This window comes from Rhinolophus ferrumequinum, chromosome 14, assembly GCF_004115265.2.
Source record: "Rhinolophus ferrumequinum isolate MPI-CBG mRhiFer1 chromosome 14, mRhiFer1_v1.p, whole genome shotgun sequence".
In the NCBI taxonomy this organism is placed as follows: domain Eukaryota; kingdom Metazoa; phylum Chordata; class Mammalia; order Chiroptera; family Rhinolophidae; genus Rhinolophus; species Rhinolophus ferrumequinum.
This window is the reverse complement of record NC_046297.1, coordinates 24,484,206-24,510,485: the sequence shown is the minus strand read 5'-3', so window position 1 is coordinate 24,510,485 and position 26,280 is coordinate 24,484,206. Positions and strand designations below refer to the sequence as shown.

The window sequence follows — 26,280 nt, the reverse complement described above, 5'->3', positions numbered from 1 at the left end:
GACATGACAGAGAATTCAAGATAGCAGTTCTGAAAAAACTCAATAAGATGCAAGAAAACACAGACAGGCAGGTTAATGAACTCAGAAACACAAAGAACAAAAAGAACATTTTACCAAAGAGATTGAAATTTTTAAAAAGAACCAAATAGAATTTCTTGAGATTAATAATTCAGTAATACAAATGAAAAATGAAATAGCTAGCTTAGGTAATAGAGCTGACCAGATGGAGACAAGAATCAGTGACAGTAAAGATACAAATCTGAAAATGACAAAGATGGAAGAGAGAGACTTGAGAATAAAATGAAACGAAAGAACTCTATAAGAAATTTCTGACTCCATCAGAAAGAAAAATATAAGCATAATGGGCATACCGAGAGAAGAAAGGGAGAAAGGAACAGAGAATATATTCAAACAAATAGTTGACGAGAACTTCCCAAACTTCAGGAAAGAACTGGATCCTCGAATCCAAGAAGTAAAGAGAAGACCTAGTTACCTTAATCCCAACAGGCCTTCTCTAAGGCACACTGTACTGAAGTCGTCAAAAATTAACAACAAAGAAAGAATCCTCAAAACAGCCAGGGAAAAGAAGACTGTAACCTACAAAATAGAGGCCATTAGATTACCATCAGATTTTTCAGAACAAACTCTACAAGCCAGAAGGGAGTGGAATCAATATACAAACTATTGCAAGAGAGAAATTAGGAGCCAAGAATAATATATCCAGCAAAGATATCCTTTAGATATGAAGGAGAAATAAAAACCTTCCCCTACATATAGGAGCTGAGGGAATTGTCTAACACATGAATCTGTACTACAAGAAATACTGAAGAAGGTTATTCGACCTGAAACAAAAAGCAAAAGAATAAAAATCCATGAGCAATATTACAAACAAACAGACAGAAATAGGAAATGGGAATACTTACACCGAATAGGACACTATACACTTGAACATAACTCACAGGATAAAGAAGAAAAAAACATTAAAAAAAAAAAAGAGGAAAAAGACAAATAATGTTTTTTTAAAAAACCTTAAAAAAAAAGAGGAAAAAGACAAATTACTGCAACTCAGAAATCAACTCACAGCATAAATAGGGATAATTTGTGACAACAAAAAAATAAAAGGGGAGAGAGTAAAGGTCTGAACTGGCAAAAAGGAATGGAGAAAATGGAATACTCTAAATATGAAACTTTCTTTTACATAAACTTAATGGTAACCATTCAAAAAAAAAAAATCCAGAACTGAAATATGTAACAAAAAAAGAAGAAATAGGGAAAAATCATAGAATACTACCACACTGAAATAATAGACAGTAACAAAAAAGCAAAGAAACAATGGAGACACCATATTATCAGAAAACAAAAGACAGAATGATAGGAAATCCTCCTTTATCAATAATCACCCTAAATGTAAATGGACTGAACTCACAAATAAAAACACATACAGCAGCAGTTTGGATGAAAAACTTAAACCCAACCACATATACTGTCTCCAAGAGACATATCTCAGCTACAAGGACAAATATAGATTCAAAGTGGAAGGGCGGAAATTGACACTCCAAACAAATGATATCCAGAGAAAATCAGGTGTACTCATACTCATCTCAAACAAAACAGATTGCAGGATAAAAAAGGTAATAAGAGACAAAGATGGCCATTTCATAATGATAAAGGGGACTATATAACAAGAAGACATACCAGTCATCAATATTTATGCCCCCAATCAGGGAGTAGCAAAACGTACAAAGCAAACTACTACCAGAAATAAAAGCAGAAGTTAACAAAAACTCAATTATAGTAGGGGACCTAAATAAAATCATTGACAGATATGGAGATAGATCATCCAAACAGAAAATAAAGAAAGAAGTATCAGCCGTAAATGACACATTAGATGAAATAGACATAAATGACATTTGTAGAGCACTTCATCCTAGAACAACAGACTATACATTATTTTCTACTGTACATGGAACATTCTCAAGGATAGACCATACATTAGGACATAAAGAGCCTCAGAAAATTTAAGACTGAAAATATACCTGTTTGGTATACTCTCTGATCACAAGGCTTTGAAAGTGGGTATCAACTGCAAAAAGAAAGCAGGAAAAACCATAAAATAACGTATTTTAAAAGAATGACAAAATATTGTCAGGGTCAATAAAGCAAAAAATAAATAAGAGGAAAGATCAAAAGATACATAGAAACAAATGAGAATGAAAATACATCCTACCAAAGTTATTGGGATGCAGCGATGCAGTAATAAGAGGGAAATTTATATCATTACAGGCCTATCTCAAGAAGGAATGAAAATCCCAGATAAATGACTTCACATTACACCTTAAAGAAGTAGGAAAAAAAGAACAAATGAAACCCAAAGTCATCAGAAGGCAGGAAATAATAAAAATCAGAGCATAACTAAATGAAATAGAGAACAAAAAGACATTAGAAAAAATTAATACAACAAAAGCTGGTTCTTTGAAAAGACTAATAAAATTGACAAACCCTTGGCTAGGCTCAAGATAAAAAGAGAAAAGACACAAACAAAATCAGATGAAAGAGGAGACATTACCAAGGATGCCACCGAAATACAAAGGATCATCCAAGAATACTATGAAGGACTATATGCAGCCAAATACAATAACCAAAAGCAATGGACAAGTTCTTGGAAACATATACCCTTCCAAGGATGAATCACGAAGAACTGGAAAATCTAAATAGACTGATCAACAGTAAAGAAATGGAATCAGTCCTCCAAAATCTTCCCAAAAGCAAAAGTCCAACACCAGATGGCTTCACTAGTGAATTCTACCCAACATTCAAAGAGGACCTAAAACCTGTCCTACTCAAACTCTTCCAAAAACTTGAGGAAGAGACAATACTCCCCTAACTCATTTTATGAGGCAAACATTACGCTGATACAGAAACCTAGTAGGATAACACAAAAAAAGAAAATTACAGACCAATATCTCTGATGAATACAGATGTAAAAATCCTAAACAAAATTCTAGAAAATTGAATGCAACAATGCATTAAAAGATTATACATCACGACCAAGTGGGGTTCGTCCCAGGGGCACAGGGATGGTTCAACATATACAAATCAATCAATATGATACACTGCATAAACAAAATAAAGGACAAAAATCATATGATTATATCAATAGATGCAGAAAAGGCATTTGACAAGATACAACATGCATTTATGATTAACACACTTAATAAAATGGGTATAGATGGAAAACACCTTAACATAACAAAGGCCATAGATGACAAACCCTCAGCTAATATCATAATGAATCATGAAAAACTGAAGTTCTTTGCTCTATGTTCAGGAATAAGACAGGACTGTCCCCTATCACCACTGCTTTTCAACATAGTATTGGAAGTCCTAGCCAGAGCAATGAGACAAGACAAAGAAATAAAAGGCATCAGAATTGGGAATGAAGAAGTTAAATTGTCAGTTTCTGCGGATAACATGATGCTATATATACAGAAAACCCTAAAGAATCCACCAAAAAACTATTAGAAACAATAAACACACACAGTAAAGTTGCCAGCTATAAAATCAAAATACAAAAATCCATTGCATTCCTATATACTAACAATGAACTATCAGGAAAAAAAATCTTTTTGCAATTGCAACAAAAAGAATAAAATACCTAGGAATAAACTTAACCAAGGACGCGAAAAACCTATAAACTGAAAACTGTAAGAATTTTTAAAGAAATTGAAGAAGACACAAACAAATGGAAAGACATTCTGTGTTCATGGACTAGAAGAATCAACATAGTTAAAATGGCCATATTACCCAAAGCAATATACAGATTTAATGCAATCCCCATCAAAATACCAATGGCAGTTTTTAAAAAAATAGAACAAAAAATCAACAGATTTGTCTGGAACCACAAAAGACCCCGAATTGCCAAAGCAATCTTAAGAAAAAAGAACAACCCTGGAGGTATCATACTCCCTGACTTCAGCTTATACTACAGGCCAAAATAATCAAACCAGTATGGTATTGGCAGGAAAACAGACACATAGACCTATGGAATAGAACTGACAACCCAGAAATAAAACCGCATAAATATGGACAGATAATTTTTGACAAAGAAGTCAAAAGCATACGCTGTAGAAAAGATAGCCTCTTCAATAAATGGTGCTGGGAGAATTGGAAAGCCACGTGCAAAAGAAAGAAACTGGAGTTCTATCTGTCACCATGTACCAAAATTAACTCAAAGTAGGTCAAAAACGTAAACATAAGAACTGAAGCTATAAACTGCACAAAAGAAAACATAGGTACTAAACTTATGGACCTTGCGTTCAAAGAGGATTTTATGAATTTGACTTCAAAGGCAAGGGAAGTAAAAGCTAAAATAAATGAATGAGATTATATCAAACTAAAAAGCTTCTGCACAGCAAAAGAAACCATCAACAAAATAAAGAGGCAACCAACTGAATGGAAGATTTTTGCAAACACCACCTCTGATAAGGGGCTAATATCCAAAATATACAGAGAACTCATACAATTCAACAACAAAAAAAAACACAAACAAACCATTAAAAAATGGGCAGAGGACCTGAAGCAACATTTCTCTACAGAGGACATACAGATGGCCAATAGACATGTGAAAAGTTGCTCAACATCACTAATCATCAGAGAAATGCAAATAAAACCCACAATAAGTTATAACCTCACACCAGTTAGAATGGCTATCCTCAACAAAACAAATAATAACAAGTGTTGGAGCAGCTGTGGAAAACAAAGAACCCTTATACACTGTTGGTGGGAATGCAGACTGGAGCAGCCGCTATAGAAGGTTCCTCAAAAATTTAAGAAGAGAATTACCATATGATCCAGCAATCCCGCTCCTGGGTATATACCCAAAAGATCGGAAAACATTTATCCATAAAGACATACATGCTCCATTGTTCAATGCAGCTTTATTTACAGTGGCCAATACATGGAAACAAACAAAATGTCCTTTGATAGATGATTGGATAAAGAAGATGTGGTATATCTACACAATGGAATACAACTCTGCCATAAGAAAAGATGAAATAGTGCCATTGCGACAACATGGATGGATCTTGAGATTATTATGCTAAGCGAAATAAGTCACACAGAAAAAGTCGAGAACCATGTGATTTCACTGATATATGGGATATAAAACTGAAAGCAACAAAGGAACAAGACAAACAAGTAAAGAAACCAAAACTGATAAACATAGACAATAATTTAGTGGTTGGTTACCAGAGGGTAAGCGGGGTGTGGAGTGGTAGATGAGGGTAAACAGGATCAAATATGTGGTGATGGAAGAACTTACTCTGGGTGGTGAACACACATTGTGATATATAGAAGGTGTACAACAGAATTGCACACTTGAAACCTATATAACTTTACTAACCATTGTCACCCCAATAAACTTTAATTTAAAAAAAAGAAGATAGCTTTGAAGCCATATCTCCAAGTCTCGGTTTCCCCACTATATACTGAAAATAATAGCACCTATTGGATTATCATGAAGATTAAATAAGGCAATGCATGAAAATCACCCAGTAAATTATAACATTTATTATTTTCAATATCAAAGACAGGTTAGCATGAAGGTAAAGAGTATGAGTATTACTGCCTGAATTTATATTCCACCTCTGCTGCTTCTTGTCTGTTTTCGCAAATTACTTTACCTCTTGTGGCCTAATGCCCATTGCATGGAGTCCTGGGGAGATTAAATGTGTAATACATTTAAAGCAATTAAAATAGTGCCTCACACAGAATAAACTGTCAATAAACATTAGTTATTACTATTATTAACTACAAACATCTAGAAAAGAGTTCCTACACATCAAATTTTAAAATTTAAAAGGTCACAAATGCTATGAATAAGCAATTTATAGGAAGAATATAAATGACTGATAAAAATACTAAGAGATGCTTAGCTCCACTCTTTATTAACAGAATATAAATTTAAAACAATGATTTCATTTTTCACCTAATGTTTTTTAACAATTGAAAGAAAAATTATATTAAATGCAAGTGAAAAATGGAAAAACATGCATTCTCAATACACAGTTGATGAAAATATAAATTTGCACATCTTTGAAAAGTGATTTGATATAATCCATCAATATAATCCATAAACACATCAAAGTATATTCTTTGACTCAGCAATTCCATCTGTAGTACTATATCCAACAGAAATATTCATCAAAGTAGGCAAACATATGTAAAAGAAACTAGAAGCACCTTACATGCCCAACAATAAGACACTGGTTAAATAAACCACTTCACATCAACATAGTCGGATACAACCATTAAAAAGTACACTGAATTTCTATACATATAAAAATGAAAATATATTCATTACATATTAAGAATAAAGTTATAGGACAGTATTTATCATATGATGCCATTTTTATTTTTAAACAAAACAAAATCATACACCTATTTATATCTCTCATCTCTGCATGCTTAGAAAAATCAAAAAGATGTTAGTGACTATATTTGGCAAATGTGATGATTTTATTTAAATTTTTGCAATATATCTGTACTACTTTTTATTTATGTTTTGTTGGTTATTTAAAGAAAGCATAACAAATAATGCTTAACAGCATATTCTGAAACTAACTTGGATTTGTATGTCTACCACCTACCAGTAAACTGCCCTCTCTGCCTCAGTATCCAGTTTGTATGATGAGACTAACACTAACACTAATGATACCAATATACTAACAATAACAATAATTGCCATATTATATGGCTGTGGTAAGCATTAAATGAGTTAACAAATGGAAAACCTTAGAATGATGCACGGCACAGTGTAAGCACTACATGAGACAAAATCACTATTATTACTCTTGTGCAGCATCCTTAAAGACCTAATTCTCAACCTAATTCTATATATCCTAATAACAACCACAACCTTCATACTATTCATGACCAACTCATCAACCACCACACTATCCCTATCACACCTATGAAACAAAATACCCATACTAACAGCATCTATCCTAGCAATTATACTATCACTAGGAGGCCTCCCCCCATTAACAGGATTTCTACCCAAATGGATAATCATCCAAGAACTGACAAAAAACGACAGCATTATCCTCCCAACCTTAATAGCTATCACCGCCCTACTCAACCTATACTTCTACATACGACTAACATACACCACATCCCTAACAATATTCCCATCCACCAACAACATAAAAATCAAATGACAATTCGAAAGCACAAAATGAACAGCCCTCCTATCCCCAATAATCGTTCTATCCACCCTAACACTCCCCCTAGCCCCAGTGCTGTCAACACTAAACTAGGAATTTAGGTTAGACACAGACCGAGAGCCTTCAAAACCCTAAGCAAATGCATATACATTTAATTCCTGCCAATAAGGACTGCAAGACTTTATCTTACATCAACTGAATGCAAATCAATCACTTTAATTAAGCTAAGCCCTTCTAGATTGGTGGGCTTATATCCCACGAAATTTTAGTTAACAGCTAAATACCCTAATAAACTGGCTTCAATCTACTTCTCCCGCCACGTAGGAAAAAAAGGCGGGAGAAGCCCGGGCAGGATTGAAGCTGCTTCTTTGAATTTGCAATTCAATGTGTGCTATACACTACAAGAGTTGGTAAAAAGAGGACTCAAACCCCTGTGCTTAGATTTACAGCCTAATGCCTGCTCGGCCATTTTACCTATGTTCATTAACTGCTGACTCTTCTCAACAAATCATAAAGACATCGGCACCCTGTACCTGCTGTTTGGTGCCTGAGCAGGAATAGTGGGCACCGCCCTGAGCGTACTGATTCGAGCTGAATTAGGCCAGCCAGGCGCCCTCCTGGGGGATGACCAAATCTACAACGTAATCGTCACCGCCCATGCATTCGTAATAATCTTCTTTATAGTAATGCCCATTATGATCGGAGGCTTTGGCAACTGACTAGTCCCTCTAATAATTGGTGCCCCAGACATAGCATTCCCACGTATAAACAACATAAGCTTCTGACTCTTGCCCCCTTCCTTCCTACTTCTACTGGCCTCATCCATGGTCGAAGCTGGCGCTGGAACCGGCTGAACCGTTTACCCAGCTCTAGCAGGAAACCTAGCCCATGCAGGAGCTTCTGTAGATCTAGCTATCTTCTCCCTCCTCTTAGCAGGGAGGGGTCTCCTCTATCTTAGGAGCAATCAACTTCATTACTACAATTATTAACATAAAACCCCCTGCCCTCTCCCAGTACCAAACACCACTCTTCGTGTGATCTGTCCTAATTACAGCTGTGCTCCTTCTACTGTCCCTTCCTGTCCTAGCCGCCGGAATCACTATGCTACTAAACGACCGCAACCTAAACACTACCTTCTTTGACAATGCAGGAGGAGGAGACCCCATCCTGTACCAACACCTATTCTGATTCTTTGGCCACCCCGAAGTCTACATTCTTTTTTTGCCCGGATTCGGAATCATATCCCACATTGTCACCTACTATTCAGGTAAAAAAGAACCCTTCGGATATATGGGCATGGTCTGAGCTAACTAGGTCAGCCAAGCCATCCCTCAGAAGCCCCCTTAAATTCTAAGGCAACCAACAAAATTATCAAAAGACAATTGTTACAGCAAATGTACTGGCTCTGAGTAACCACAATTAACAATACTTTATTCTGTGTTACAATTGCCTGGCAGACAGAAGACCTAGTATTCAGATTCTAGCTCTGCTCCCCTCTTGCCTCAACTCCCTCATCTATTCAAAAGAGAAAGTTGACTTAGATAATCACCAAAAATTCTAATATCCTAATAGAATAACTTTGCTGTTCAAAATAATTATACATCTTTATAGCTGTCTCAGAAATACTGCTAGTCAATAAATCCAGAATCTAAAATAGAACTCCATACTACACTAAGGGCACCATAAGAGAAAAACCTCAATAACAGTCTCTTGGAAAACTGCAACAAAAAGGGACTTCCTCTATCTGAATTATATTTCCTTACAAGCATTCTATAACTCATACATTTCATCCAATTAAATCAGTTCCTCCCGCATGCCATAAATACAAATTAGTGATATTTTACTCTATCTTCACCAACATGCCATAGTTTCATAACTACATAGAGAACAAGCAACTTTTTCCCACCCCCTAAAAGCCCTCAAATATACTCACAGTGAAAATGCCTCTGTCCCGGCTTCTCTCTCTCTCTCTCTTCTCTCTCTCTCTCTCTCTCTCTCTCTCTCTCCTCTCTCTCTCTCTCTTCTCTCTCTCTCTCTCTCTCTCTCTCTCTCTCTCTCCCCCCCCCACACACACACACATACATGCGCATGCACCATTAAAAAAACACCACAGAACACTTACACGGAATGCTGCCAGGATGATTCTTGTCACTTTCTCTTTGACGGATTCTTGAAGGATATCGGATAGAACAGGAATGATGTTATAGCGCCGCAGGTGTTCACACATTTGAGGACTGAATGCCAGGAGCCATATTGAAAAAATCATTTGATACTGGAGTTGAAAGCCACACTTGTTACTCAAAACTCCCATTATGCTGAAAAGGAACACATATTAAGAAAACATTTAATATAACAGTGCAGCAAAAAGAAATAATTGATCACTCTTTTTGCACTAATGAAACAAAATTATGTCCTCAGTTTCTTTTCTGCCAGCAATAACAAGCAAGCTAGTTCCCTACTCATGCAGAGCCATTTGCAGCACAGATTCACTTAACCCTCTCCAAAACTCACAGGACTTGGGCAAGCAGCAATTGCTGCAGAAAAGCAATGAGAAAGAGAACACAGATTTGCAACACGGCAGTCGGAATGGGAACAAGAATCTGACAGACATTAAAGGAGCTAAAGTCAACAGGACTTGGAGAAACATGGATGACACAAAGTACATCATGGTGAAGACAGATGTTATATCAAGATTTTGAGTCTTGACGACCAAGAGGATCATTTACAGCTTTAAAAATATTTAGGAAACTCAAAGAAAAGAGGGCATGCGATTGGAAAAACCCATTATAAGTCTGAATTTAACATAGCCAATCATTGAATTTCAGGGTTAGAACCTCAGAAGCTTCTAGTTCAATCTATTTTACTGATAAGGAAAATGGAAATGAAAGAGATTACACCAAAGAAGAGTGCTAAGGAAATTTCTCTGGGGAACGCCTACATTCACACAACAAAGGACAGAAACATTTTGAATCGATCCAGTCAACCCCGACAGCGCAACTAAAGACACTCACAAAAGAGGACTTCTAAAACTGCTTCAGAAAGTGGCAAGAATGATGGGATAAGAGTGTTTGAAATGAGGGGGCGTATTTTAAGGGGGATTAATGGCAATGTGTCTTTTTACTGTAATTTTTTTTATTTAAACATTTACCGTATTGTTTGATCACACTTTGTATGCCTGCCCTTCCATAGTGTTCCCTGTTATTAATGTCTTGCATTAGTATGCTACATTTGTTTCAATTGATGAACAAGTACTGATATATTCTAACTTCTACAGTTCACATTAGGATTCAGTTTTTATGTTGTACACATTTTGAGTTTCCCTTAACCCCACTTTGCTCATTTTTCAGTCGTCTAATTTGATGGTTTACCTTTCATGGTCATTTTGACTTTGGGGAAGAGCCACAAGTTGCACAGCGCCATATCTGGTAAATAAAGTGGATGAGGACACACCATAATGTTTTGCAATACGTGACACGGAGCATTGTCATGATGGAGGATGATTTATGGCACATTTTAAAACACACCTTCTCTCACAACCGTAGCTCATGCTCAACCGACTGAACCAAACAAGTTGAAACTTGTCACACACTGTTACTAAGATTTGATGCACCCCTTCCCATATTGAAGATTCCTGCCTTTCCATTGGATGGCACTCAGCTGCAGCATTCACCATAGTTTTTGATCACAACAGAAAGGCTCCATGTCACACATCACTTCTGGTACAGCAATTTCTGTCAAATCAAAACATTACAGTGTGTCCTCATCCACCTTATTCACCAGATCTGGCACTATGCAACTTCTGTCTCTTCTCCAAAGTCAGTATGACCATGAAAGGTAAACATTTTGAATTGATTCAGGACATCGAGGCAGGCACAACAGTACAACTAAAGACACTCACGAAAGAGGACTTCCAGAACTGCTTCAGAAAGTAGCAAGAACAATGGGATAAGTGTGTTGGAAGCGAAGAGGAGTATTTTGAGGGGGATTAATGGCAATGTGTCTTTTACTGTAATCAATTTTTTTTAATTTAAACATTTACCGTATTGTTTGATCATACCTCATATATGGGAACTTACTGCACTTTCAATTTTTCTGTAACGCTAAAACTGCTCTAAAAAATAAATCTACTACTATAAATAAATTTTAAATTTAATTTTACAATCTATAACTAGTAGCCTACTGGAAGATTTATATTTGTGCCATTTCACCATTTTTGTCATTTGCATAGTTACAAATTTGCTGAATTGTCCTTAATTATCTCATGCATGATTTCTCCTATGAGTCTTCTATATTTGGCTATTGTGTAAGACTTGCTTTTATTTAATATTGATGTCAATACTTCAACAGGTGTAAAATCATGTAATTTTATTCTGTTAGTACCCTAATACCCAGTTTCCTTTGTTCTCTGATTATTTCAGTTATTAAGGTAAGCCTTTTACCCTTCGCTTTGTGATGTTCTGGCTGAGACATTAAGCCACATATCTACTTTACCAGCTGGCTCTGCCGATAGGAGATGCTAGAGGCTGACTGCAGGATAGAGGAAGAGAGACTTTCTCCTGTTGGCTTCCTGTGATCACTTCTGCAACATTTCTTCACCCTGGCAGCAACCGTTCTTTCCCATGGCAGCAGTTGAGTTCATTTTCGCAACAGCTCTAGCAGAACAAGCCTCACTGCACACCTTAAGAGACACCAGCACCAGCCCTCTGAGTCCCAACCTATATGACCCTTCCTCTGAACTCAGAGACTTAAGTCTCGGATAAGCAGTACTCCTTAGTCTAATATTCTAATTGACAGCTTCACACAGCCCCTCCTTGAAGCGTAAATTTAGTAATTGCAATTTCTTACCTTTGCTACCCAGCTTTAGGAGTATCTGTACTTCCTATCTTTCTGACACTTGAGAATCCTTGTTTGTTTCAGAAACCTAGTTAACAGTTCTTCACATTAAACTATCTCTGTTAAAGTGAAAAAAATTTAACCACCAGAGGGATTAAGGAGAGCTCAGGACCAATATTCTATTGCTGAAACAAAGACAGAAAGGTTTCAAAGGAAGGAGTGGTCAACGATGAATGCTGCAGAGAAGTTTAAGCGAGTTTAAAATTAGTCAACTACATATATATATATGATTACTGGAGAAGTCTTCTATATCCAAATATTAACCATAAGAAATACTCTAATGAAGCAAAATAAAGCTCCTGTTTACCAGAATAAGGAAGGGATACCCTTAGGTGCAGAAGCCCTAACTCTGAATACAGTGGAGCATAAAAGACATGCTAAGGAGATAATAGTACTTTAACAAATATATGTTGTACGGTGCAAGGCATGGGGGATATCGTTGGAAAAACAGACAATGCCTGTGCTCTCAAGGAACTTAAGTCTAGTGCAATGGAGGGAAGGATTCAGAGGAAGTGGCCCTGGAGCTGAGACCTGAAGAATGAGTGGGCAGGCATGAATTACCAGTTAGGTTTCTGCTAACCCTCTCAAATTGGTGAGTTTAGTGCTACTGTTAAAGTCCCTGAAAAAGTTATTAAATGATGTTGTAGACTCCTAAATGCTACCTTTGTTAGGTATTTAATCATACTTGCCAACAAGACTGTAAATTTCTTAGAGGAAAGGACTATGTATGTTTCCTGTTCCCATAATATATAGTACAACATTATGCAGAGAGCTCAAAAAATACAAATTGTCAAATCCAAGATTAGAAAGAAGGACAAGGTCCATGAAGCCAAAATAACTATTTAGTGTTCTGTTTGTCTTTTAATCAAGGTGTTTTGTTCTGTTTTTTTCCAATCAAGCCAATGCAGGGAGTAGGGAGAAAAAGCAGCTAGTTTACTGGCTGATTTGTACACTTTTAGCTAGCAGCTGCTCTTCAAACCCATGAGCACCTCGCACCTCATCACGCAATGTCACCCAATAATGTAATGGTCTGATGTTTTTTAAAAAACTTAGCTTTCATTTATATGCTACTTTATACTTTCAAAATATTTCAAATATTGGGGTATGAATGTTCATAAGTGCCTGATGAATTTGTGGAGGGAATTACCCCAGTAAAAGCCCCCTTTCAGCTCCAGGATTTTTTAAAAAATCAGTGCTAACTTTTAGACTTTCTAGTGAAGTCAACAATACACAAGACAATGCAAAGTATATTTTTGTTCTTATATGGGTATACAAACATTCAGAAATAGTGTTGTGTCATTCATGTAACAGGTTTTTAACCAAAAAAGAAAGAAAGAAAATTATATAGATAAAAATATACCGGGGTTTTAAAAACATCAATTCTCTTCTACTCTCTTCAAACAGGCTACACTTGAAAAGTGTTTCTGCTCGTATGATTCTCCTTGTGATTTGAGAAATACGAGAAAAAAAATATAAGAAGAAAACTTTCAATCCTAACAAAAGATACTGAAAAGTACAAAGTACACGTTTCATTTCTTAAAAAATGAAGACTAAATGACTTTTCTAAATTGCTATACCATCAGCAAGTTAACATATTATATCTTTATTAATGCCTATTCTCACCCTAAATGTCTCTTTATTGATTTGATTATTGCTAATCTTGTTGTAGTCACTACCACACTAAAATGTGTAGGTTGAACATGAAATATTCTAAATTGTATTTATCCCTGCTCTTGTTGCTAAACTGAATAGTTAATATTGCTTACTGTCCTCCAAAATACTAAGTGCCAGTAATTAGAACAGCAGCATTTGGTTATTCTTGATTTTACAGTTTATTGAACTACATTTTAGTATTTGAGTTTATTTTTTGAGCAATTATAACTATAGTTATAACTACAACTATAACTTTGTATAAATTTGTTTCATGATTTTTATTCTCTTACCAGTCTTCCAAAGAACAAAAAGAAAATCTACTTTTTGTTTCATAGAATAGAATTCCATTTATTTTGCAATCATCATACAGATCTATTTTAAACCTAAGGTATGTTACGGAAACTTTGAGATTTTATGCTATATATAATTTAGAGAATTACACTATTTCATCATCCTTGATATTATTTCATCATTATCCATTCATTATTCCGAACTATGCTAAAAACATTTAAAGACTAAACTTATAAGAAAGTTGGAGAATAATGAATCACTTAGGAAGATAATATAATACTGATCAATAGATAAGTAAATAATTATCCTTTTTTATTGTATTGCCCAAAATATTGCACCATTTTTTAAGAAGGTAAAAAGACTAGAATCACCATCTTTCCAGTCTACCTTTATTAACATCATCATCCTATGACTGTTATCCTTAGAAAAGACTGCCTGCAAAGCTGGCCCTTGGCTGGCTGTGGGAACTTAACTGGTCAACAGTTCCCCACCCTGATACAAAACTTTTCCTAAATGATAAGGGTGGCTCACTGTACCTAAACTGTTTGCACAAACAATGTTTATGCTGAACACCTGGCCTTGCTTCTGGAGTCTGGAATTTTGCAGTGTGTTAGGCAGAGGGTGCCTACCTAACAAACCTCAATAAAAACTGTGGGTGTGGAGTGCCTAGTGAGTTTCCTGGGCAGAAAACTTACACAAATGTTGCACTTTCATTGCTGGGGCAAGAGTGTGCTATGCAATCCCCTCATGGAAGGAAGAGCACTAAGAAAGCTTTACATGGATTCCTCCAGACTCAGCCTTATGGTCCAGCTGTGTATCCATACCGTCTCCGTAATAAATCTCAGCCATGAGAACAACTAAATGCTGAGTCTTCTGAGTCCCTCTGTTGAGTCTGCTGACACAGTATGAACACAGCTGAGAATTCAGAACTTTTTATTTCCTTCCTATAATGACAATTACCTGAGGAAGGCATTTCACTATTAGATAAATTGGAAGTTGAAAGCAAAGAGACAGACAGCAAGCATTCCATTCTATAACAATGATGATGAAATTGGTCACATAAGTGAAATCTTCAACTGTGAGTCTTCATATGACTATATCTCAAACTAGAGAATCGATGAGTGAGCAATATATTTCTAAGGACAAAAAGATAACATGGTATTCTCACTTAGTTAGCCATTCAACATGAAAAACATCAAAACAGTATTGCCAACAACAATCTGGACCATTCCTTGCTAAAAGGACATATGATGGTTTTCTTTCATCTTTTATGATGTTTGTGCACCAAAATTTACTTACTAAAAAAAGGTATGCTATGTAAAAATTCTTATTAAAATTTCTAATGGTTGTTTTCTACTATCTCTTTTTTCTTAATTCTATTAATTATTCATAAAATGATTAAATATATATTTTACAAAGGATCTAGATAGCAAATTATGACTATTTTTCCTGACATACTGGGGATTAAATACGTATAAATAGATAGAAATTTTGCAGATTATTATAAGATTACTAATTTATTGAGTTGATGGTTATAGTGTAGCTTATGACAATTCAAATGTAATTCATAAGAACAGTCATTTGCAGAGGTCACCCACCCTAAGAAATCGCATGCAAATATTGGCTGAGAAGATCTAGGGTATATGGTCCCTTTGGCAGGTATATTCCTAAACTGGAGATGGACGCGTAAGACTACCACAGCGTCAGGATCATTCAGTCAACTCTTCTGCTCTCAAGCCTTGCTCACCAAGCAACCTTCTGTTGATAAACTAGCTCCCTGTATAGATTTTCCAATAGATAAACAATGTCTTCACTAACTGAAAAGAATATTTGGTTAAAGAGCAGTAAGATCTCTCACTATAAATAAATAAATTGGCTTTCTGGTAGTAAAATAATTTTATTTCTTTGTTTTGGGGGTTTATGGGTTCTTTGTAAAAACACATTGTTAAACCTGAAAAGACAGCTCCTCAAAGTTTCTGGACCTGCAAATGAGGACCCCACAAAGAATGGACTGATTATATAGCATTACAAAGAATGACTGATATTCACTCTTTTTGGCATAAGACTTTTTTTATTGTTGATTTTTGCCTGTATTTACCACATTTTTAAAATTGTTTTTCTGAATACTTGGAATTTGATCTATCAAGATTTGGTTTTTAGGAATCCTTCGCCTCTTATTAATAGCACAGACCATGCAAGAAAAAGGGGAAACATTCCAACTGGTAGTTATTATTGATTTCTAGGAATGTTAGCATAATCCACTGTAAACAGACATGAGAAAATTAAAATACTTCTTTTGGGTGATTAACAGCATTAATTTCTTTGCAAATGTCAAGGAGAGATGCTTTTAAATGTTGTTCTACATTAAAAGTAAATAATCACTCACCAGTTTACCCCATCTGCTTCTACCCAGGCAAAGCGGTACTCATTGACCCGAAGCATCAGCTGCAGACACCCAGCAACACACTGAACATACTGAGAGCTCTATGCAAGAAGAAGTACAAGTTTTTAAAATCGGAACGTATTTAAAGTCATGAGATTATACATATACGAAAAGACTGGAATTTTTTTTTTTTTTGCTAGAATTTCTTATCATCAGAACAACCAAAAATCGTAGTCTTTTTTTCAAAAGTCAATCCTCATTTTTGCTTTTCTCTCTACCTCTTAGAAATAAAGCTGATGTTCTCTGCCAAATTAAACCTATACAGTTCAAGACTATTTAACACACATATGCATAGTTAGGGAAATGAAGGGACAAAGAAATTATATCTTTGATATGGTTTGATAATTACTTTGCCTGTTTCACTTCCTCTGAATACAGGCACTATATAGAGAATACTGCTCTTCAAAATTATAGAAATATCAAAGAACAACAATAAAATTAAAAAGATAAAAGTGTATGCTTTGAGACAGACCTATATTTGAATGATCTTGGGCAAGTTACTGAACCTTTCCAAATTCAATTTCTTCATCCTTAATGAGGATGACACCCCAAGTACCCCAACACCCCAAGAAAAGGTATTGTTAGAATTAAGTAAAGTAATTCGCCATACAGCTAGACATTTCCTAGAAATTCAATAAATGGGAAGCTTAAAAAAAAAACTATACCACACATAAAAAGTGTGATTAAACACTTAAAAAAGACTCTCTATCACTTGTAAAAACTATCAGTTCAAAAGCACTGTCTTAGAAAAGTTGTGGTTAAATCTGAAACTTGAATTAAACAGGAATAATATCCCCAGGAAGTAGCAGACTCCTCCATTTTAGCAAAGCTAGTAATAACACCTGGCCCAGGCTCTTCTATAAATATTTACCATCAGCCTTATATCTATAAGAAATGGATAAACAAGACTAAATTTCAGACTCTAGCCTTAAAGAACATGCTAATAAAAAAAATGAAGTTAAGAAAGGAGAGAATATGGATGTTCTATAAATTCACAAAATCTAATATACACAATGCTAACCTCTGTGTTTTAATTTAAACAACGTCTGTTAAAACTTAATACTTCTAATACTTCAAAGAAATTCCAGGCACTCAAATACAAAAACACAATGATGTAAGTACATACAGTAGAATAATCAAAAGTTATCAAGAAAAGGTTACGTTAGATTTTACCTAGAAAGTAGTGAACACAGTTGCCCGAAAGCACAAAATATCTAGTAATAATTTGCATCAAAACTCAAAACGTTAGCAGAAATTAATGACCAAAAACTAGTGAATTTTCAGCTCTAAAACAATCTTCCATGATGGGGGGAAAAAAGTGTATTTTTTCCAATTAAGTCAGCAGGTAGTATTCCCCGTGCAAGAGGAATTCCATTAAAGAGACAGACTAAGCAAGGTTTCTACATTTCATCAATAAAAAGGCAACATAGGGCACTCTCTTATCTTCCATTTATCAACAATTTTCTCTCAACACAAAAATTTCTTGATTCACTGTAAGTCTTTCTTTTCTGTGTCCATTTACCATATTACTACCAACCATGACACATTTCAAATATGGACTCTTTGCTGTTATTTATAGCTTCAAGATTCACATCATAAGTGAGCATATAAAAGATGCTGGTTCTAAAACTGTAACCTCTCCTATTGTATACTCTGACCTAGTCCAAATATCATTCCAGAAATTACTTTCAAAATACATAGTGAGGGCAACACTGTCAAATGATTGAAGTATTGCCTTCAATTAAAGTAAATTGCATCACTTCTTTGTCTTTCACTTACATTGCCCTATTAGTCTTATGTATAAATTATTCGATATTTCTTAAGAAAATAATCAGCCTTCAATCTAACCCATTTCTAATACTACACAATGGTAATTCAATACTGCTGCAGCCAATAGAACAACCATGCAAAGCCCTCAAGCAATTCTAGTCTGTTCTGCATTCCCCAGAGTCACTGTCACATATTAACTACTATCCTATCCTACTCTCTTCCCTCACTCTCAATAGTAAGAGAAAAAATAGACCATTAGTAAGAGATTCACTCAGTTACATTTCATTCCCCAAATTGAACTCCATTTATAGCCATTCTTACCTCTCTCTCACATGAGAGACAAGTAGACTTTTTCTTGTCCAAGATCTATAGCCTCGTCTATATCCCATTCCTCCAACATAATGCTCCATCAACCAGACCCCTCTCCTGTATCTTCAATCTCTGGTTTCCTCTCCTCAGCCTCTAAATATACGCAATCCTTACTCATCTTTAAACTATCCCTAAACCTGTACCAATCTCTGCGTCTTTCTTCCTCCCAATACATGAAGGTTTCTTGAAAGAATTATCACCAAAATTTTACCTCCCTTATGTCTCATCACCCCACTTAACATAGCAAATGCCTTGGTGACCTTAAAGGATCTTCGGTGACCTTAAATTACCAGTTCCAACAATCACTTTAACTGAGAATTAGATCTCTATCTCCAACTACTAACTGGAAAGCTCTTTCCCCATTCTCCTCTCCATTTGAATCGACTTACCTGCTGCAAGTCTTAGATCAAATATTAACTCCTCCACCATGAAAATGCATAGTATAGTATAGTATAGCATAGTATAGCATAGTATAGGATAGCATAACGGTTAAGAACAAAGCCTCTAGAACCAGCTGGCAACACTCAGCCACTTGCAAGCTATGTAAGCTTGAATGAGCTTTCTACCTATAAAATGGGGATAACAGGGCAAATGCCTTGGGGTGTGGGGATAATTTCATTAGTTAATGTATGAAAGAGTTTTCAATGGTACCTGTCATATAATATTCAACACGTTTCCTGCGTATCTACTATTGTATTCTGATTTTTCCAGATAGAATTAATCACTTTCGTAGTGCCACATATAAATCTGTTTTCTCTATCTCTGTTCTCTCTCTCTCTCTCTGTCTCTCTCGCTCTCTCTCTCTCTGATCCCCATTAAGCCAGAAAGCAATAGAGGAGTGTTTTTTAAGTTCATCATTTAAGCACAGTCCCTGGTAAAAAACAGCACTTTAAAAATGCTTGTTTTGCTAAATGAATAATTAAAAATTCACTGCATTTGATATTTTTTTCTACTTTGCAATTTGGCTAAATATATTTTTAAATATATTTTCTCCAAGTGAAGTTATTTTTGTATTGTGCCTAGCAAGATAGTGTATATATATATATATATATATATATATATATATATATATATATCTCCAAATTCCATATTATCATTACCCTTAAGTTGATTTCCAGGACAATAAGATATAAATATACTACTATCCTTCATATTGCTCAATGCAAACACTAACCTTGATCTTTTCTTGCTCTACGTATTTTTCTTTTTGATAGAATTTCCTATTCTATTCACACACATTACAACCTTTGAAAAAGTATTCTTTGAAATAGGTGTAATTGCTAATAGAAAATCCAGAAATCTTACAAGATTTCAAAGACAAACTGAACAAGAACTGAAAAGCAGAGAAATCATCTATCTTATAGGACAGTATCAAGAACCATCAAAATGATGAGGTAGTATTTGATATGATCAAATACTGCTCCTTCCAAACAGAAATGTGGCAAGAAACAAAAAAATAAGGAATCACATTTCTGTGCCTTCCCTCAGAACCTCTCCTTTCCCAGGTGGCCTCTCCCTGAGTCTCCTATGCTCAGAACTCCCAAGGAGGGTGCCTATATGATCAGCTTTGGGTATCAAGTATAGTTATAAACCAGAAGTATGACTTGACAAGTTGTATGGAACCTTATTAATGTTTGTGTACATGATTTTTATTGACCTGAGTTTTACATGAGATGCTTTGTACATGTTTATCATAAAATATCCAATAAGTATAGAACTGCATAAAATAAAATGTCAGTCTTATCATCTCTCACTCCTAAGATATAACCACTATTCTGTGTAACACTGCAGAAATTTTCTGTGCATTACATGTACATCTTTTTTTAAAACTACCAATATGATTATACTCCTTGTACACTCTCAAAGGACCTGTGCAAGCATTGCCACATTGTACTAAAATAATCGAAGTGTGTAATAACTTGTCTAATGCTGTCCTCCCCAGAATACAAGGCAGCCCTATGAAGGCAGGAGTCATGCCCATCTTTTTCAGTTAGGCTTTCAGCACCATGCACTGGACCTAGTAGGCACTCAATAAATATCTCTGGAATGAACAAAAAAAAATACAAACTTCATTTCTTACACTAATTTCAAATGAATGGGGCTTTAATAGATATTGTTCAATAATTAAAAGTTTAAAATTTTTATACTGATAATATTCAATACTGAAAAATATATATAACATAAAGCTATTATCCTATTTCTTTTTGGAGCCAAAAGTAAATCTGTTTGGTAATTATGGATTGTACATAACCAACTAGTATTTGTTTTTTATTTAAGTCATCTCAATTTGAGAACTAATGTAAGTTGCTAATCAGTTTTGGCTACACCTTATGTCATCCTACTTTACTAGAAAATATTTATGGTAAAAGAGCTCAGTTAGCCAGATTTAGTTTCCATTTAAATTACTAAAGTAATTCATTTATCCAATGACAAAAAAGCTACCTGTATTTAGACTGACTGAACAAGAATGTATACATGCAAAAAAGATGTTTTAGATACTCATTATATTGTTTCCCAAATACTATTTGCTTGAATGTCATTCAACCATAGTTCTTTGATGTAAACTTCTGTTTTTTCCATAGTCAAAATGGATCTTTGAACTCTCACAACTAACCAAAAAACTGTCGAAAAAGAAAAAAAGAACTTTATTTTAAGACAACTTATTAACATGTATGTAATATTTTTCAGAGTACTTTCAATCAAAAAATTAAAATTTTAAATAAAAGGGAAATACTATACCATTTTTTTGTTTGTTTTTAGATAACTAACCCAAGGCTTCAAAAGGTGATACAATTTTGTTAAAATTAAAATAGTGAATTAAATCTTGGATCAGCATTAGGAGTCCACTCTCTTGATCAGCATTAGGAGTCCACTCTCTTCATGTTTGAGCTAGATCTCTTTGTGCTGCACCAGACTCTGAACTGGACACAAGATGCACTCTCACTGCAGCAAACCTCAATGGCAGAGAAAAACTATTTTTACTTTCAATACCTTTAAGAGAGTATCATTTGGATAAATTTTCCAATGTTGCTGAAAATGCAAACTCTCCTATAGTATGATAGAATCATCATCATAGGGAATACAGCAACTGACAGACTTTACCTTCCTGATGAATATGGTCTCAGAGACCCATATTCTGCAGAATTACAAAGTAGTTCAAGAATTGAAAGATTACAAAGTAGGAAACAAAAGATAAACATAAAAACTTCAGTGAAATTGTACCAAAACAAAACTAATGTTATAAAAATGTTTACAAACAAATTTTCAATATCCGTCTCCATAATGCAGCGACTTAAGTACAAACTAAATAAGAAAGAGTGAAGATAATATTTATATAAATTTTGGAATCATGGTCACTTGAAAACAACCAGTCTGCACTTCAGTAAAAAGCATCTGACCCACAGAGAGTGAAAATGCACAGTACAGGGGTATATCAGTGAAGAACCAAGTTGAACTTTTCCAACATTTAATTAACTAAAATAAACTCCAGAAGCCAGTTTTACATAAAATGGAGGACTGCTAATTAACAGTCCCAAAAGTATTTAATGTTTCATGATTATTAAAGGAATCTTTTCTTGTAGAACTAAAACGTGAGTGTGCACACATGTATGTGTGATTTTTGCCCCTATCATTCACCTTAAAAAATAACGATAATATGAAGCATCAGTAGGCAATTGCAACAACTGGAATTCTCATACTTTGTTTATGGATACAGAAATTGGTTTAGAAAACTGACTGGCAATATATACGAAATTTACATATAACCTAGTGATTCTATTCTAGAATTAAGTGCTCCCGACCTGTAAGTGATTACATCTACCAAAAGACATGTACAAGAACGTTTATAGCGAGCATATTCACAATAGCCAAAAATTAGAAGTAACCCAAATATTCATCGATAAGAGAATTACTATATAGCAATAAAAAGAATGAATATTCATTTAAGAGATTACTACATAGCAATGAAAAGAATGAATTACTGCTAAATGCAACATGAATGAATCGCATTGATACAATACTGAGCAAGAAATTCAGACACAAAGGAGTTCATATTATTAGGTTGGGGCACAAGTAATTGCAGTTTTTGCAATTATTTTTAACCTTTTAAACCGCAATTACTTTTGCACCAACCTAATATATATGATTCCACTTATATGGAGTTCAAGATTAGGCAAAACTAACCTATAGTAATAGATATCATAATAACAATAACCTCTGTGGAAGTTGAGGTGAAGGAAAGTATTGAGTAGGAGGACACATAACATATAATTTCATTCAGCTGACATTTAAAATATGTGCATTTTACTTTATATAAATTATGACATAAAAAAAGAAAGACTGAAAAAAGGAAGAGAGGAGAAAAAGGAAGAGGTTTTGCTAATCAGAAGTTTTGCCCAATTATCTTTGGCAACTCATTTAAACTCTTCAAAACTGTTTTCTCATCAATAAAGAAAAATAATACCAGCCCTACCAAAAAAAAAAAAAAAAAAAAAACGCTGTTACTCAAATTTGAACTCAAATCAGTTTCTATAAAGCACAAAACAATTCTAAAGTATACTATTTTATTACCATTTCATATTCAGGAACTGAAATTCATATATAAGCCCAAGAATTCACTGGTAGTTGGCTTATTAAAAACGATTAAGAATCTTTACCCTAGCATCAGTCAGGAAGACTCCAAGTCTGTTAGCAAAAATTTTCCTGCCATGTATGTTCCACTCTTCCTCAACTATCTATAAATCACCCATTTTCAATTCTGAATCTAATATCCCTTCCCCCGCTTTTCTCCTTTATCCAAAAATATTTTATACACCCAATGTTGCCTCACGGTCTTTGGAATTTTCATTCTTATGTGAATTCCCCATGTGCATGTACTAAACATTTGATTTCTTCCTATCTCTGTTAATTTGATTATTAGCCCAGCTAGAACTTAGAAGGTGGGAGGAAAAGCATTAATTTTTTTTTAGCCTCCATAACTTCAAGTCATATTGACTTCATGTGAGGACAGGAAAAAACTGAGTTACAATTCTCTCTGTTTTTGGCATTATAAAGTGGGAGATCCAAATCTTGTTCTAATCCTATTTGCCTTGTAGTTACTAAAAAGGACATTTCTCCTAGGTTCTTACATTAGATTTGTTGTCATTTCTAGTTTCTAGTTTTCAGGGTTTAAAATTTTTCTTCCTATTATTGCCATTTTAGGTGAACTTAATGTTTATTGTTTTTATTGTTCTTGTTATATAAAAAATATAGGCTCACTGTAGAAACTTTGGGAATGAAATAAATGAAAGGTAAATAAGAATCGCCTCTAATCCTATCACCAATGGCTACAATTCTTAACATTTGTAAAATATCTCTTTTTCCATAAACATGCATTAAGACTGGGAGAAAATATTTGCAAAAGTCACATCTGAGACTGTTATACAAAATATGCAAAGAACTCTTAAAACTCAAAAATGAGAAAACAACCTGATTAAAAAATGGGCAAAAGGCCTGAACAGACACTTCACCAAAGAAGATATACAGATGGAAAATAAAGATATGAAAAGATACTCAACATCACATATCATTAGGAAATTGTGAATTGAAACAACAGTGAGAAACCACCACCCACCTATTAGAATGGCCAAAATCTAAAACACCGACAATAATGAATACTGTCAAGAATGTGAAATAATAAGAACTTTCATTCATACTGGTGTGAAAGGATTTCAATCTAAAATGGATCAGAACAAGGCCTTTGAGCTGCGGCCCTTGAGCCGTTTCTCTTTGTGCTCGGGCCCACTCCCAATTCTTTGGAGTGTACTATCTTTTCTAATAAACTTCTTTTTCACCACTTTAAAAAAAATAGATAAATAAATAAAATGGATAGAACAACAAGAAATGGAGACTGTCGCACTGCCCTCAGAAGAACAGAACTAGGAACCAAGAAACTGATTTCTATTAAATGCCTGATTTATAGGAGACCAAGACTTATCGCTTAACTAATGAACATCACCCCAAATCTCTCCCCATCCTTACGACGATGAAATTACTGTTTAGACTCTGGCTGTACTCCTCCGGCTTTCTACTCCTTGCCTATAAATATAGCCGGTCCCAAGCCCTCAGTGGATTTGCTTGTAGCTTGCTACAGCATGTATTTGCCGAGTTGCAATTCATCAGCTGTTACTGAATAAACTCAATTTCCGGTAAAGTGAAAGAAAAAAAAGATCCTCTAGTCAATACTCATAAAATACCTAGATTAAATTAACTTAAGTAATTTAGTCTGAGATTTGTCTTACGAAAAAGGAATTTCACTACTAATTTACAAATTCATAAATCTCCTTCAAGTGTTGCTTTCAATCTAATTTGCCTAGTCATGTAATCAATTACATGACTACTGGGATTCTATATTATGAGGAAAAATTATTGTGGACTTAAGAAAATATCATTTACTTTATAAATTATTGCTTTGTATACAACTTTGAAGAACACATCTCATGTACAATATTTAGTTACTTCATTATTGTTGGTGTTATACTTTGGAAATGATATGTAAAAACAGTCTTGTACTGAAATTCCTTACCATTTGATTTTCTTTTGCATTGCCAGAATATACCTCCAGGTAATCCTTCCAAAAATCTGATCACAAAAACAAAATTCGGAGGTTCTTATCTTTCTTCCTTTTCTTAACACTCATTCTGTGCATCTATCTTAATGACCCCCAACATTTAAAATGTATTCATTTTGTGATAAGATAAAAGGCAGTCGAACAATGACAATCATCTAAGAATTGCTCTAAATAACAATGCTCATGAAATTGGACAGATATATAATTGATAGTGAATTACTTGGAGTCCTCACAGACTACAACTCACCAGCTACAGCAGACAATTATCAGCCCTAAAAGATGTGAACTACTGATGCAGCTCACTCATGTCTGCTACTTGTGCAGCACTTTTGATGTACTTATCAACAAAGTAATAAATAACTAAATTACTAAAGTACTCTACCCCTTCTTCAAGACTAAGAAGTGTCACATCAGCACAGCATTAAAGCAAAAACAAAAGCCAAAGAAGTAAAACGAACCTCCTATCTACAAGGATATTAGAACTGCCAAGGAAGCAATTTAAGGAATTTGGCCAAAAGCCAAAAAAGTTAAATTTCTAAAATGTTGGTATTATGTGCTAAAACATGAATGATCTTGAAAACACTATGCTAAGTGAAAGATGCCAGTCACAGACAATCACATCCTATATAATTCATTCATGAAATGGCCAGAAGAGGCAAATCCAGAAACAGAAAGTAGACTAGTAGTTGCCAAAGGCTGGGAGCAGAAAGCAAGAATGGGGAATGTGTACAGACAGGTTTTCCTTTTTGAAGTGTTGAAAATGTTATAAAATTAGATTGTGGTAATGGTTGTACACGTCTGTAAATATACTAAAACCTACTGAACTGCAAATAGATATATTTTACGGTTGTGAAATATATTTCGATAAAACTGCAAAAAAAATTCAATACAACTGAAAATTTACTTACTCACTCATACTTGCCACATTTCCGAGTGCTCAATAGCTGTGTGTGGTTAGTGGCTACCATAACGGACAGTGCAGATATACAGAACATTTCCATCATCATGGAAAGTTCTACTGGACAGAACTG

At 34.7% G+C, this 26,280-nt stretch overlaps 1 protein-coding gene across 3 annotated transcripts in view; it reads right to left on the bottom strand.

The window, feature by feature from the left end:
- The window catches only part of ATP6V1H (ATPase H+ transporting V1 subunit H), a 154,795-nt gene that overhangs the window by 101,791 nt on the left and 26,724 nt on the right, over positions 1-26,280 (bottom strand). For all 3 annotated transcript variants that reach the window (XM_033126480.1, XM_033126481.1, XM_033126479.1), the window contains 2 exons: positions 16,447-16,544; positions 9,346-9,538 (listed from right to left, as the gene is read on the bottom strand). In XM_033126480.1, coding sequence (XP_032982371.1) covers positions 9,346-9,538; positions 16,447-16,544 — 291 coding nt within the window. The remainder of the gene's footprint in view (positions 1-9,345; positions 9,539-16,446; positions 16,545-26,280) is intronic.